Raw genomic sequence first — 13,026 nt, 5'->3', positions numbered from 1 at the left:
CAAGGCTCGACGCCCTACGACAAGGAACAAGCGTCAACACAAGAACCCCCAACTCCGAAGCCTGCGAAAACTTGGGCCTGTATTTCGAAGATACGCTACTTCAACAACCGGGAATAATTTGCTCGGCGCGACCGCTATCCAGACGCGCCGAGTTTGTGCGAGATCGCATTCATGAGATTTCTGCGAGGGCGCTACTCCACATTGGAGTATCGTTGTGACGCTAGTACGTCGGAAAGTGCTTAGCCCAGCTTCACAGAAGCATACATATTCTGATTGCGATGCTGAAATGTAATGAAGAAGCCCAGGCCTACATATATTCCGTCATCGCTTTCGTATTGTAGCATAGATCTCAACGTTGACAACCAGCTTGGGTCAAAGCTGGCTTCGCTCTCCCTCACAGGCGTATTTGTATTTAAGTTTGTATGGCAGATGTCATGATTTACTTCGCAGTGAAACATAGATCTCAACGTTGACAACCAGCTTGGGTCAAAGCTGGCTTCGCTGTCCCTCACAGGCGTATTTGTATTTAAGTTTGTATGGCAGATGTCATGATTTACTTCGCAGCGAAACATAGATCTCAACGTTGACAACCAGCTTGGGTCAAGGTTGGCTTCGCTCTCTCTTACAGGCGTATTTTGTCAAGATCGACTTCGCAGTGAAATATTGACTCCCACCTAATTATCCGACTCATTCTGCTGCTCGGCCCCGCTGAGCGTACATTCCACCGCGCCGAGCAGCTCTACCAGCACTTCCGCCACGGCCTCCCGCTCGCTCTCATCCGGGGGCCTCTCAGTCGCAGTTAATCCTTCTTCATCCTGTCCTGCTGCATCTGCGCCTGGCCGCTCTGGCTGATGCACTTGTACCTCTACGTTTCGCGTGACACTTGGAGCCGGTAACTGCAAAGATGACACCGAAGCAGCCCCATCGGCATTCTGAACATCGGTCTCGTATTGTCTTGGCAGTATAGCATCCGAGGAAGCTGTGTCCATCGTTTCCGCGCGTAACTCCTCTTTCGACCGACACATTCGGATCCGTCCGACTTTTTCAGAGTGCGGAAGTTGATCTCCGTTCTTCCATTTCTAGTGCCAAATGTTTAAGCACGATACAGAATTACCATAGGATACGTGTCGCGCCTTGGAACACAAAAATAGTCTTCCTCGATCAGTGGAGCACTGCTTGCAGTAATGACGCGTTGTGCCGGGAGGTCGATTCGATCCAGGACTGCCAGCACCACGCAGTACCGAGCAAACTTTGCACACGCGAAACTTGAACTTTCCCTTTGCTGTCTTGTCCGTCGGCACCATCAATTGATGCTTCGAGCTTGCCGTCGAAACTGGTGTCTGGTTAGATCTTGGCTCCACCTCGGTAACAGCGGCTTCGGCGACTGGCACCGTTTCCAGGAAGTCATCATCTTCGAGAGCGAGTAGCTCCTCGTGTAGCTGAATGAGAAAATCCGCGTGTGAAAGAGGGTTTTCCCCCACCGACTTCGCGTACTCACAGTGGGTGATAAAAGCGTTAATAACAGCTATGTCGAGAAGCCCGTAGAAAACAGTTTTGTAGTATTTCTTCGGTCGCATGACTCGTTGGATGGAGTACCTAGTCAAAAGCATTTTCGGCGTAAGTGAGAACCGCAACAGAGCAACACGCACCTTTGCAGACGTAACAGGTCGTGACTGTCAACCCCCCCATGTACTTGTTGTACAGTACCACAAACTCCGGACACGGAATGTTTCCCTGTGAGCCGTCCTTTTGCTTCCTCCGCACAATCGCACGTCTAGCGGAGGCCCCAGTCGCCACAAAGTAGCAAATTTATGAGTCGACCCACCGCGTCGAGTACATTTGACGATTCATATTGTTCCGAGCAAGAATGTATGAGCCGCGCGGCATCCCTCTCGAAGCTGATTTTTTGTCGGTCTTCACGTCTTCGGGGAAGCCAAGACGCGTCGTAGAAACCGTCCCGATATTGTAGTACCCCATGTCCATCAAACGAAACCCCAACGTCACCGAAGAATACTCGCGATCAGTGATGATGATTCGCTTCTTGGATCGATCCACCCGACGCTGTTCCCACAAGGCTTTAAGGTTTCGAAACTGGTCCACTTCTGGTGTCAACAAATTGACTGTTTTGTTTCTTACCGCAATAGACCTCGAACCTGAGCATGAATCCACAGCGTTCAGATACCGACTATATAAAATAGCGCAAATGAGCATACCTGGAGCAGTAGTGGGTTTTCCCGCAACACGCAGCGAACAGCTTGGTGCCGTACTTGTGCGGCTTATTCTTCAGGAAAACTCGTATTTTGTTCCGCGAACTTCTTGAAGGGATAACCATCTCGTCGAATGCAACCCAGCGCCCTAGTTCCATTCCACCCTTGAAAGTAGTCTGTAACTTGTTTATCACGTTGCGAATCTTCCATGCCCGGTCCGTCTTAGCCTGCGGAGCCTGGTTGTTCGTAAAGTGGAGAAATCTGGCGAAGGACGTGTTATTGCACCCTTTATTAAAATAACGTGGAAGTTACAGTACCTGTTAATCTCCTTGAAACGCTTGCGAACCATAAATGGCGACCAAGTTCCAGCTGGGATCGCTCCACGGGCTCGCGTCTTCCAATGATCGTGCAGTCGAGACTTTATCGGGCAAATAGCCCTGGATATTACTAGGGCCAGAAAATGCATGATCTCCGCGGCAAGTACGTCTTAGAACGCGTCCAGCTCCTTTTTCTTTCCTTGAAACATTTCCTTGCGTTTGTGGATGTCGTCCGTCTTCTTTTCAATGGACAACTTCGCCTGTCGAAGTCTTTCCGGTCGTGTCTGACGCTCGTAACGATTAGTTTCCTCGGCAATCTCCGTCCAGCGAGTCTTCGGCATGTAGTAAAAAAAAGATCAGAAGGTTTCATCGTTTTCGCTGCCTCTATAGCCGAGACAGTAAGGTGAGGAGGATCCATAAACACATCCGTAGCGCCGGACAGGTCCGAGTCATCCCGTTCGTCGGTTACCGGTAGCAACTCCCACCCATTGCCAGACATGCCTCGAAGCATTTCATCTGTTATGTAGTCCTGGGGGGCCGGCAACCGCGCGAATTTCCTCTGCTGTTTCGACACTAAAACTTTCGTTTCTGGTATCACCCGCAATATAAAGCTCATTTGCAAACTCATCTTCAGAATCGTCGTCGGCACTCTCGCCAGAACAGCCATCCGATTCCAGCACCTCGTGATCGTCATCAATACCCACGTTCACTTCATCAGCAAGCATCTCCGCACGTCTTTTCGATTTCTTCCCAGATACTCGACTCCCGGGAGACGAAAGAGTACGTCGATTTTGCGAGGGTGTTGCGGTTGTTTCTGCTGTCTGCCGGGGCGATTTTCTTTTTCTGGGAGCCTTTCCTGACCCTCTGGAATCTGCTCGCGGTACTGGCGTAGCATCCGCATCCGCATTTTTTGAGATCCCGTCACCCCGAGGCTCAACACCACCACCTGCATTTGAGATCGCCTCTTCTTCAGTAGTCTCGGGAAAGTAATCCGGGTAATCGTACTCGTAGTCATTTTCGGTTCGATCATCGGTTTGCCGGCTCTCGGTAGCCACATTGTCAGCATCATTGGTTACTCCCAATCCAATATTTTCTGGAATCGATGCTATGCTTGCTTGGCGAGCTGTAGATCCACCGCTGGGTTTCTCGTTCTCATCGGTATCTTTCCGAGGGCTGTCATGGCCTACCGTCCCGGTAGCATCGGTGACTTCAGCTGGAGCTGGGTTTTCGAGCATAGCTTGACGTGCTGCTTTCTGGCGACGCCTAAACTTCTCCAATTTGTCAGGGCAGTTCAGATTGGAGGCAGGCTCCTAGCTCGTTTGGGAATATCCTTCCATTTCACCTCAAAGTAAGACAAGCCTAAACGAAAAGTTTCACGAAGAATTATTTCCACTTCGTACGCTTCCTCCGAACCTGGGCACCATTATTACAGTTAGTACATTTTCCCCAAAACCAACATAAGAGCATGTGACAAACACGTGCTGCTTGTTACCTTCAGAACCCTCTTGGTGTTTTGCAGGGATTTTAGCCGTCACGTGGCTACCGAGACCTCGGTCAGGCAAGTCCGCTTTTCGGGTTGCTTTTTTCTTCAACGCGCGTGCCTCTTGAAGTTGTGCTACCTTAAAAACTTGTTGAGGAGCTCAGGACAATGCAGATTCGATTCCGGCTCCCACGACGCCTCGTCGTAACCCTTCCACGTCACATGGTACTTGGGCTCTCCACGCACGAACTTCATCTCGATGATCTTCTCGACTTCAAACTCGTCGTCTGCGGCATTATGAAAGTCTACTATAAGATCGCAACGACGCTTTGCTAGTGAAACATGCGTTTTGCTTACCAGATGCCTCGTAGTTCACTGTCCTCGCTGCTTTTCTTCGCGCCTTCCGGGGCGGCTGGGCGTCGCGCCCGCTGCCTACTCGGCGCTTCTGTGCCATCTCGACGAGTGACGGTGGAGGGGGGGGGGGGGCAAAAGGAGCACTTCTTGCATCCGGATACGTTGGCATTGTTGCCCTTGATCATACAACTATACTGATATTAAATTTCGAATCTAAACACATCCGGATACGAAGCACGACAGAGCATATCGTATACTTGTAATATCTCGATGTTGAGTTGCAAGTGCCAATTTGACATCGCAGGTGAATTGCTTAGCAGATTCCTTTCGCAATAACAAATAGACTGGTACTGCTAGATGTCCTAAACGGCTTCTAGAGCTCCTCAACATTGTTTTCACAGTGATAAATACACGCTCGGCGTCGCACTCACCGTGCACGTAACCCGCTGCATGGCAACGGTCATCACGACCGAGCTCGCGAGAAGCGAAACGACGGGCATGACGGCCGCACACCCACCCACGTGCATGTAAAGAAGAGGGATTCAACGCTGGGCTGGCGAATGTCAACATTGACACCGTGAGGCGCTGGAACTCCAGATCAGCGAGGCATCGAAGCTCACCAGAAAACTTGACGGCAAGCATAGCGGCACCCGGAGAAGCGACTGCTGCACGGCGAGCATAGCTGCTGCAAGCATAGTGGCGGCGTAGGCGTCAGATGAACAGCGAGCATGGCGGCGGCGGCGAGTGCGAACGTCGGGCAGCATTCCGGTGAGCCCGGCCACAGCATCACGGCGAGCGTAGCGGTAGCGGGGACAGCGAGAGCAGCATGACGAGCATGGCGGCGGCCGGCACAGCGAGCGCAGCACGGCGGGCATTGCGGCGGCCAGAGTAAGGATCAGCAGCATGGCGAGCTCGGTGGCGGCCTTGGCGGCGACGGTCGATGCGAGCCGGGCGACGGCATAGTTGGGGAAGCGCGCTGGAGCAGTAGCTGGCGATTTCGGAAATGAGGTTTGGGACTGAGCGCGCGGAAACGATCTTCTGGCACGGATCGCAGCGCGAGCACGATTGGCCGCGAAACGGCTGGCCAATTACACGTCGCAAATTCAAACGATGGGGGCGCTGATTGGCGTAGATACCGGAGCGAACCCACGGGCGAAAATCTGCGTGTTGCGCGAACTCAAAGCGCAAGTTGGAAAAGCGCGCGAAAAGCTGTGTGTTGCGCGAAGCTTGATGGCTGAAGCCAGGCTGATACCACTTCGTGTGACCTTGGATTGAGCCAATGCTGATTGGCTTATTAGCTTCAACTTCAACCCTCGATAAGCACTCCGAATTATAGTAGTTCTTGATTTAGTGACTACCTAGTACGAGGGCATTTCTTTTGCACTTCTATAGTAACTTCCTTTTGCAAGTTCTTCTGCAACAGAAATGATGGCAAACGGTGCCTGAACGTCGCTCGCCTCGCTACCTAGGCCAGTGTGGTGTCCTCACAAAACGCGGTACTCGTAGATATGAAATACCAACCAATCCGTGCACACGGTTTCTATAGGTGAGCGCTGACTATCCCATGTTGACTATCCCAGGTCAATGTTGACTTATGTTATGTGTGTTCACACATGGTCGGTGATATGGTGTGGTCAACATCAGAAGCAGCGGAATCTTGGAGGTTCGACGACATCCGACGTGTGAGAAATGGAGTTCAAAGCCCGACCAATCGTTGACGACTACCGGGCGTATTGGGAGGACTGCCGCGCGTATATGCAGTACCCGCCTCGGCTCTTCGTGATCATGAGAAGCCTCCCGGGCAGTGGCAAGACAACGTTTGCTCAAGAGGTCGCTCGTTATGCAGCAACGGTTGATTTCCGCGCGTCGATTTGCTCAGCTGACCTCTTCTTCCAGCGCGGAGGATCCTATGTGTTCGACGCAAGTCGGCTTTCGGAGGCGCATCGAAGCTGCTACGAACAATGCAGAGAACTCCTGTGGCGCAGCCCCGATCGTGGCGTGGATATCGTTATTGTCGACAACTGCAACCTTCGGATAGATGATTTTGAGCGCTATCAGGATCTGCACATTCCCTCAGACAAGCTTGCGGTTGCTGCGTTCGAATGCCCCCCTGGCATAGCGGAAGCAACACAGCTCTTGGAACGAGCTAATCGTGTTGGCCACGCTATCCCTGGTCGCACTTTCGTGGAGTACTTCAACATCTGGAGACACAGCGCACCGGAGGAGCCGCGCCCCGACAACGAGGTGTATACCATCGATGAGCTGCACATCGATAACGAGCTGACCACCGTCAATATGCCGCGCGCCTACATCATCACGCTGGAAGAGTTGATGAGTGATCGCTAACGTGCTCCGGCAAGGCCGAAGAGGTGACTGGTAGCTTCAGTAAATCTCTAATTTGACGTATCCACTCTTGTGTCGGCGCTTATCTCACCACTTCTGCATCGTTTTGTAAAGACAACCATGTGCATCTACTCGTACATCTCTCATTGAGTCACCAAGTCGACTACGACTTGGAACGTGTCTACGCTGGCTTAGACACTTGTTACTGAAGCCAGCTCAACAACGACTTATACCAAGTCAACGTTGACTGACAGTCCTCTTGATTCTAAATCGAATTGGTCCACATCAATTTATTTCAACTGTAGGATTTGCGGTTTCACTTTCTCAAAGAACCTTGACTGCAGCAAAGTGCTGATGGCGATGCTGATGACGAAGCGATCTCAGGCTGCAGAGAGCGAGGGAACGGCTGGCGGTGCTGCTCGCCAGGCGCCCATGACGAGGAGCAAGAAAGCAGCAAAGGCGACGGACAAGCCAGCGACAAAGCGGACGAGCGCGCCCACTGACAAGTCAGCAAACGCTGCCAAGACCACGCCTGCCACCGGCAATGCCAAGCAGAAACGGAAGAAGGGGGAGGGGCCAGACACTTCGCCAAGCCCCCGTAAGCAGAGGAAGACTGCCAAGAAGACTGGCGAAGGATCCAACGGGACGACGCGCGAGTTGGGCGCCGCGAGTGCATCGGAGGATGAGGTGACGACTCGCGATGAAGAGGCGACTCCCCTGGTACCCAAGGACGCGCTCCGGTCCACGTGCTTGGCTCTACAAAAGAAGATCGCAGGCGAAAAGGGCGAGCACCGGCAAGGCCCACGGCGCAAGGCAGGATTACTGCAAGATGGCAGACTACCAGAAGCGTGTGTGGGCGGATAAATACACAGCTGCTAGGAACAGCGGCAACGACTTGGGCTAGGAGGCTTTGAGCAAGTTGACTCAATTCAAAGCGTTCAAAAACAACCCAGAAGAGCTCCAGCGTCACGAGCCTGCGCTGCTGAAAGAGTTCTACGAGGTTTACTTAGCGGACCAAGCCCTGAAAGCAGACGCACACGCGCAGACCGCTGGATCGGGTTCGTCGAAGCTATCGCAACGTGGCGGAACTGAGCACCTGGCGATCGAGCAATGCGACATCCAGGCGGCTCAGCAGCTTACCGCAGCCAGAAACCAAGCATCGCTAGCGTCAGACCAAGCTCCAGGGCCTCCAATCTCGCAGACACCCATGGCCGTGCAGGAGGAAGGTGCCCCAGCTCGGAGCCTGCAATCCCACCCTTTGCGAGGGGAGTATGCGAATTTGAACTCTCTATTTTGCAAGCACTGCAGCAGTTCAGAGAAGCTAGAGGAGGAGCAAGCGCGCTCAAGGAAATTAGAGGAGCCGTTAGCAGCCGCTGAAAACGAGCTGGCCGAACTCAGGAATTTTTATCTCCCAGACAACGATATAACTATCGCGTTGACGAAGAAGTTGCGGAATTCGATTTTACAACTAGCCGAGGAGAAGGCGATTTCAAGTGGCTTGCGCAACAAACTTGCCCATGTGGAAACTGAGTTGAATTTGTCGAAGCAATCCGTCACCACGCACGCAGACAATCTACTTAAGGCGCAGGCTAGCCATGCTAAGAAACTCCAGGATGTGCACGAAGACATGAACAACCTCACGAGAGAGGTCGACGAGCGCAAGAAAAAACTGGAGGACCGGGAGAACGAGGTGGCTACGCGAGAGAAGAATATGGAGAACAAGGAGGAAGAACTACAAGTCAAAGCAGAGGAGCTGCAATCTCATGAGGCCAAGCTCAAAGAGGAGGGCCGGCGTCTCCAGAACGTAACGCATCTCCTGCAACGGGAGTGGGAGCAGTTGGACGCGGATAAAAGAAACGAGAGAAGCCGAGACGAGAGAAGCAACAAGGAGGCCGAATATCGCTGAGGCAGGCGAAGATTTTGAATGAAATGAAGCGCCAGACCCGGCTCCTGGAAGAGCAGTTCAAGAACAACGGGTGCCCAGCTGCGTTTAAAGAGCTCGAAACCAACCGCAACCGGATTGAGGAAGAGAGGACGGCGATGCAAGCAGAACGGGATGGAGTGAGAACGCAGTCGGAATCGATGAAGGCTGCGCTAGAGGCGGTGAAAACGGAGAACAGCGGATTGCAAGAAACCATCGCGAGACGAGAGCTGCAGCTGCATACGTACAAGTATAGCGCGGTGACCGAGGAAGCTATCGAAGAGTTCACGGAATGGAACGCCGAGATCCGAAATGGTAAGCCGCTTGAGTTTCTGCTTCAGTGTGGTTTGACATTGTATTGACTTCCATTGTCTGTGGATTGGAAAAAAACTGTAGGTAACACGAGCACAATGCAGAAGAAGCGCGACTTCATTCTGGGCAAAATGAAGGAGGCGTTTGGATCGAAGACGGCGGACGCTGAAGAGTTCAAGGCGCTTGCGGTCGAGTTCTGGGAGAAAAGAAATGAGTTGGTCCACGACAAGACAGGTACCGTCATTCACTCGATGGACCACGGCAGATACGCGTGTGTATGCGCGAAGATTATGGAAGCATTGGCTGCGTTTGAGAGTGCCATCCTGCTGTAGTTGTGTGTGCTGCTGCGTAACGATGAATGAATACACATTTCCAAGCCACCGATGACTTCGAGCGAGTCAACTTTGACTCGAATACGCTTGTTTTATTGATCGCGAAGTCAATATGGACTTAACCCAAGTCGACATTGACTCAAACGTACTAGTTTCAGTAATAGCGAAGTCAACGTCGACTCTGAACGAGTCTACATTGACTCGGTCGACAGCGACCCAACGTTGACTTACAAATCCAAAAAAAATAAACTCGGTTTCAGTATGAGCCCCCAAAAGGGTTGTTTTACTTGAGTTTGTATAGACAGTATCCGAAGCGAAAAATGGCCGACTTTTCAGATGAAGAGGATCGCCAACTCGTTCAGCTCGCGGCGGTGTACGAGCAAGCGGGAAGACGAATCGACTGGGTGTCAGTGGAGAAAGACATGAGGCCGTCAACATGGAGCGCAACCAAACTGCAACAGTGAATCAAGACGCTCAAGAGACGATATGGCAATAACGTGCTGAGTTTCCCCCCGCGCTATTTCCGCCCGCCACCAGACCGAGCAGGACTGCATTTGGAAGCCAAAGCCGCGTCTCCTCTACGGTTTTCGCCTTCACCACATACCATTTCGATCCTATCACCGCAAGAAACCTACAACGCCACTGAAGGACTATTCTGCCTACTCACCAGGCGTGATGTGCGCGCGAGTGAACGTCAGCAAAATTCCGCGAAGATTACAATGGCTGGGGTGTCCATGCTGATCGAAGAAGCGAATATTCAAGTGAATGACGTGTTTCTGGATGCCGGATCCGGCGTGGGAAATGTTCTCGCTCAAATCGCTCTGCAAACGCAAGCATTTCGTGTGGTTGTTATTGAGATCGAACGTGACCTGGTCGCTAGAGGTATGGAGCTGATTGCGTCTAGGGCATCGCGCTTTCCACACTTGCTCAAGATCAACGTCGTCACCGCAGACATCCGCAATATTGCTGAAGTCAGCGATACAGTTATCAGTGCTGATCCAGACTCGAAGTTGGCTCAACCCAGCTCCCTTATCAGCTCCGCCACCCTTATATTTTGCCACGACACTGTGTTCGAAGATGATGTGGTTTTTGGCAATGCGTGCTTTGTGCATGAAGCTAACTCATCTACGTCTGGTGGCGCTGACAACACGAGGGTGTCCGCGGCATCGTAATACGTGCCGAACTTCGTTTTGCAAGCGGTGGAAGTTACTGAAAACAATTCAGGTTCCGATGACTTACAGCAGCACCCTTCGGGGTTTACACCTGTACGCAGCTGAACCAAGATGGTCGATGCAGTAACTACGATCACTACTCTAACATTGCCGCCGAGGGTCAAACCAACAACTATGTATTAATTGCATGAAAATCAATCACAACTCTGATCAACTTTGACCTGCAGTTGAGTTTGACAGCGTAATGAAGCCACTGTCGCCCCATGAGCTGTCATACGAGGTCTAGAGAACCCAATACAAGATGAAGTGTTCGTAGCGGACGAGCTTACTCGAGTCGACGTACGGCATCGTGGGCTCCGTAACCAGACCCCAGCTGACCATGAAGACTGCATGCTTCAAGCCGCCGTTGTATCTGTCGTTCTTGGAGTCTTGCCACACCCCGCTGTCCCTGTCGTGCTCTTGGCGTCCTCCCTGCCGCTTGTTTCCACCGTCATGCCTTCGGCATCGCGCTTGGACATTCGCTGTGGAGTCGACTCGCGTTAGGGTGAAGTGTCAGCACCCGCATGGTTTCAGCGGTGGGGGCACGTAGCTTAGGTGGGCGCAGATGCGCAAGATCGCCTCCTTGCTATACTGCCGGGAGTAGCCAGTGAACAGTTCGTCCTGAATGTAATACGCCTGTCGACAACAACACCACCAGCATGGGCCCCTAGATATGAACGCCAAAGCTGCCAAGACGCCGCCTTACCTTGTGGGGGTTGAAGATGGTGTCCAGCTCGCACACCTACCGAGTCCACAACATCTCTCAGCGTCAGCCTCCCTTCTGCTAAAGCTCCAGTAGCCCTGACGCCTCACGTACATTGCCGAAGTAGCGGTCGGGCTCCTCCACGAACAGTAGCGTCCAGGTCTCGATCGAAACAACTCGGCCTTCGCAGTGGCACCGGCAGAGCCGTACTCGTAGCTCCTCGACCAGCGTACCTCGCGCGTGTGAAGGCATCTATAGAAGGCAATGATACAAGGGAAAAGAAAGTTAACATTAGTGAGCGGTGCATCCTATCAACTCAGAATTTTACCATAGCGGAGAAGCGCTAATCCTTCGCGGGCACCTGGCAATCTGCGGGTGTAAATGCTTGTACGGTGGCCAATGGTGGCGTGGAAGCCCGGCACCCATGCCCATCTACCTTTCAAGGTGAGAAATCCGCAAACAGATCGCATTGGCAAAACGCTCTCGGCGGGACTTTGAAGAGTCGCAGTTACCCTAACCACCTGTATGGCTTGAACCGGCACTTTCCCCCGAGGTTTTTCTTATCCCAGCAAAATCGGGATAACGGTCGCCGGTGGGTTAAGGTCAGGTTGTGACTCCACTCACTTTAACGTGCGACAGTATACCTTGGTGCATCTGAGTGTGTGGATATGCATTCAGATATGGAAATCTCTCTTCCTCAAGTTGGAGTATTGGCCATAGATTCGATAGCCCGATAGTAATTGAGTTCATTACGTAGGAAGGAGAAGAACATGGACCCGGGCAAGAGATAAAAGCTTGTTTTGGAGAGCTGACACAAGTGGAAAGCGAGAAACCAAGTCAGCCGTAAAGCAAAATGCTACATTTTACACCAAGAGCACCAAGGGACCGAGGTTGTTTAGCTGCGGAGTGTTCCAGCAAAAAACACGGACAAGATGTCTGTGTAAGGAGTGTCGTGATAATCGACGCACCAAAGAGCAGTAGCAAGAGGGGGAAAAACATCACAGCAACACTATATACTAAGTTAGCGAGAAATGACATTTATATGGAAAATAATTAATTCCTGTTGTTCTACCACTACTAGGTTGTTGCTAGCTCACAGCCCCTACTTACCTGTTAGCGACCCTGTTCGACTGTTAGTTTTCAACAGGTTTTCAAGTTTGAGAACCTGTTGATCTGAAAACCTGTTGCGAGTGCTCTTTAACTGCAAGGCAAACACCTAGCAGTCATCAGGTTAGTGGCGAGTGCGAATACGCAATCGGCAGGGCAAACATCTCGTACTAACGCTTGAGGGTCTTCAATCTGGTGCATTCGAATATCACGCCGATAGCTGGGACTGAGAGCGTACAAGATACACCAAATAAAGTCAGCTACAAGCAACCGGAAGTAATTTAGAGAGCTGCAGCCCAAGAATACAGCGCCGCCACGATACTGTAATCTCTGGACTAACCCACTGTCCTTGCGCATCCGAACGAACCACGATCAGGCTCTCGGTTATTAGTAGAGTACCTCACGGAGGTAAACTTCGAGTCGCGTACGAACGAACCACGATCAGGTTCTTGTTCAACGCTCTCGGCTATTAGTTGAGTACCTGGCGGAGCGAAACCTCGAGTCGCGCATTCATTCCAGACTGTTGTATCTAAGATTATCTCCAAGGTTGGAAGTGAGAGCACATATCTGTGAGCAAGCATTCAAACTCCTGTTGCTATCTGTAGGCACTTCTTACACTCTTATCGTGGGTAAGGCTCGACGATGGTGCGCCGTTGAAGGATTTGACTATTTGCAGCTCATCGCTCCTAAAACGTGCTGAGAGTCGCATTGGGCCTTAGTACCTTGTCGGGCACGACAT

General features: G+C 51.8%; 6 protein-coding genes across 6 annotated transcripts; 3 read left to right on the top strand and 3 right to left on the bottom strand.

The window, feature by feature from the left end:
• Positions 1-1,418: 1,418 nt before the first annotated feature.
• Positions 1,419-1,687, bottom strand: PHYSODRAFT_416846 (hypothetical protein; the record flags this gene model as incomplete). The annotated part of the gene is made up of 2 exons (XM_009536113.1): positions 1,419-1,596; positions 1,650-1,687. Coding segments are annotated over 2 exons (216 nt in total), but the record flags the coding sequence as incomplete, so codon positions are not given.
• A 1,007-nt stretch (positions 1,688-2,694) lies between these two features.
• PHYSODRAFT_338321 (hypothetical protein) lies at positions 2,695-5,263 on the bottom strand (the record flags this gene model as incomplete). The annotated part of the gene is made up of 7 exons (XM_009536112.1): positions 2,695-2,856; positions 2,922-3,040; positions 3,123-3,233; positions 4,017-4,063; positions 4,144-4,291; positions 4,362-4,449; positions 5,009-5,263. 7 exons carry the CDS (start codon positions 5,261-5,263, stop codon positions 2,695-2,697), a joined length of 930 nt encoding a protein of 309 aa, XP_009534407.1.
• A 784-nt stretch (positions 5,264-6,047) lies between these two features.
• PHYSODRAFT_338320 (hypothetical protein) lies at positions 6,048-6,704 on the top strand (the record flags this gene model as incomplete). Its single annotated transcript, XM_009536111.1, has 1 exon — positions 6,048-6,704. The coding sequence occupies one exon, from the start codon at positions 6,048-6,050 to the stop codon at positions 6,702-6,704; it is 657 nt and encodes a 218-aa protein (XP_009534406.1).
• A 351-nt stretch (positions 6,705-7,055) lies between these two features.
• On the top strand, positions 7,056-7,565 carry PHYSODRAFT_254616 (hypothetical protein; the record flags this gene model as incomplete). The annotated part of the gene is made up of 1 exon (XM_009536110.1): positions 7,056-7,565. The coding sequence occupies one exon, from the start codon at positions 7,056-7,058 to the stop codon at positions 7,563-7,565; it is 510 nt and encodes a 169-aa protein (XP_009534405.1).
• A 763-nt stretch (positions 7,566-8,328) lies between these two features.
• PHYSODRAFT_254597 (hypothetical protein) lies at positions 8,329-9,266 on the top strand (the record flags this gene model as incomplete). Its single annotated transcript, XM_009536109.1, has 3 exons — positions 8,329-8,505; positions 8,556-8,937; positions 9,019-9,266. 3 exons carry the CDS (start codon positions 8,329-8,331, stop codon positions 9,264-9,266), a joined length of 807 nt encoding a protein of 268 aa, XP_009534404.1.
• Positions 9,267-10,833: 1,567 nt separating this feature from the next.
• PHYSODRAFT_338318 (hypothetical protein) lies at positions 10,834-11,432 on the bottom strand (the record flags this gene model as incomplete). The annotated part of the gene is made up of 4 exons (XM_009536108.1): positions 10,834-10,971; positions 11,024-11,113; positions 11,184-11,219; positions 11,295-11,432. 4 exons carry the CDS (start codon positions 11,430-11,432, stop codon positions 10,834-10,836), a joined length of 402 nt encoding a protein of 133 aa, XP_009534403.1.
• Positions 11,433-13,026: the final 1,594 nt, after the last annotated feature.

Source organism: Phytophthora sojae (genome assembly GCF_000149755.1).
Source record: "Phytophthora sojae unplaced genomic scaffold PHYSOscaffold_9, whole genome shotgun sequence".
NCBI lineage: Eukaryota > Oomycota > Peronosporomycetes > Peronosporales > Peronosporaceae > Phytophthora > Phytophthora sojae.
Note: the sequence above shows the minus strand (reverse complement) of the source record. Positions and strands in the feature narration are given on the sequence as shown.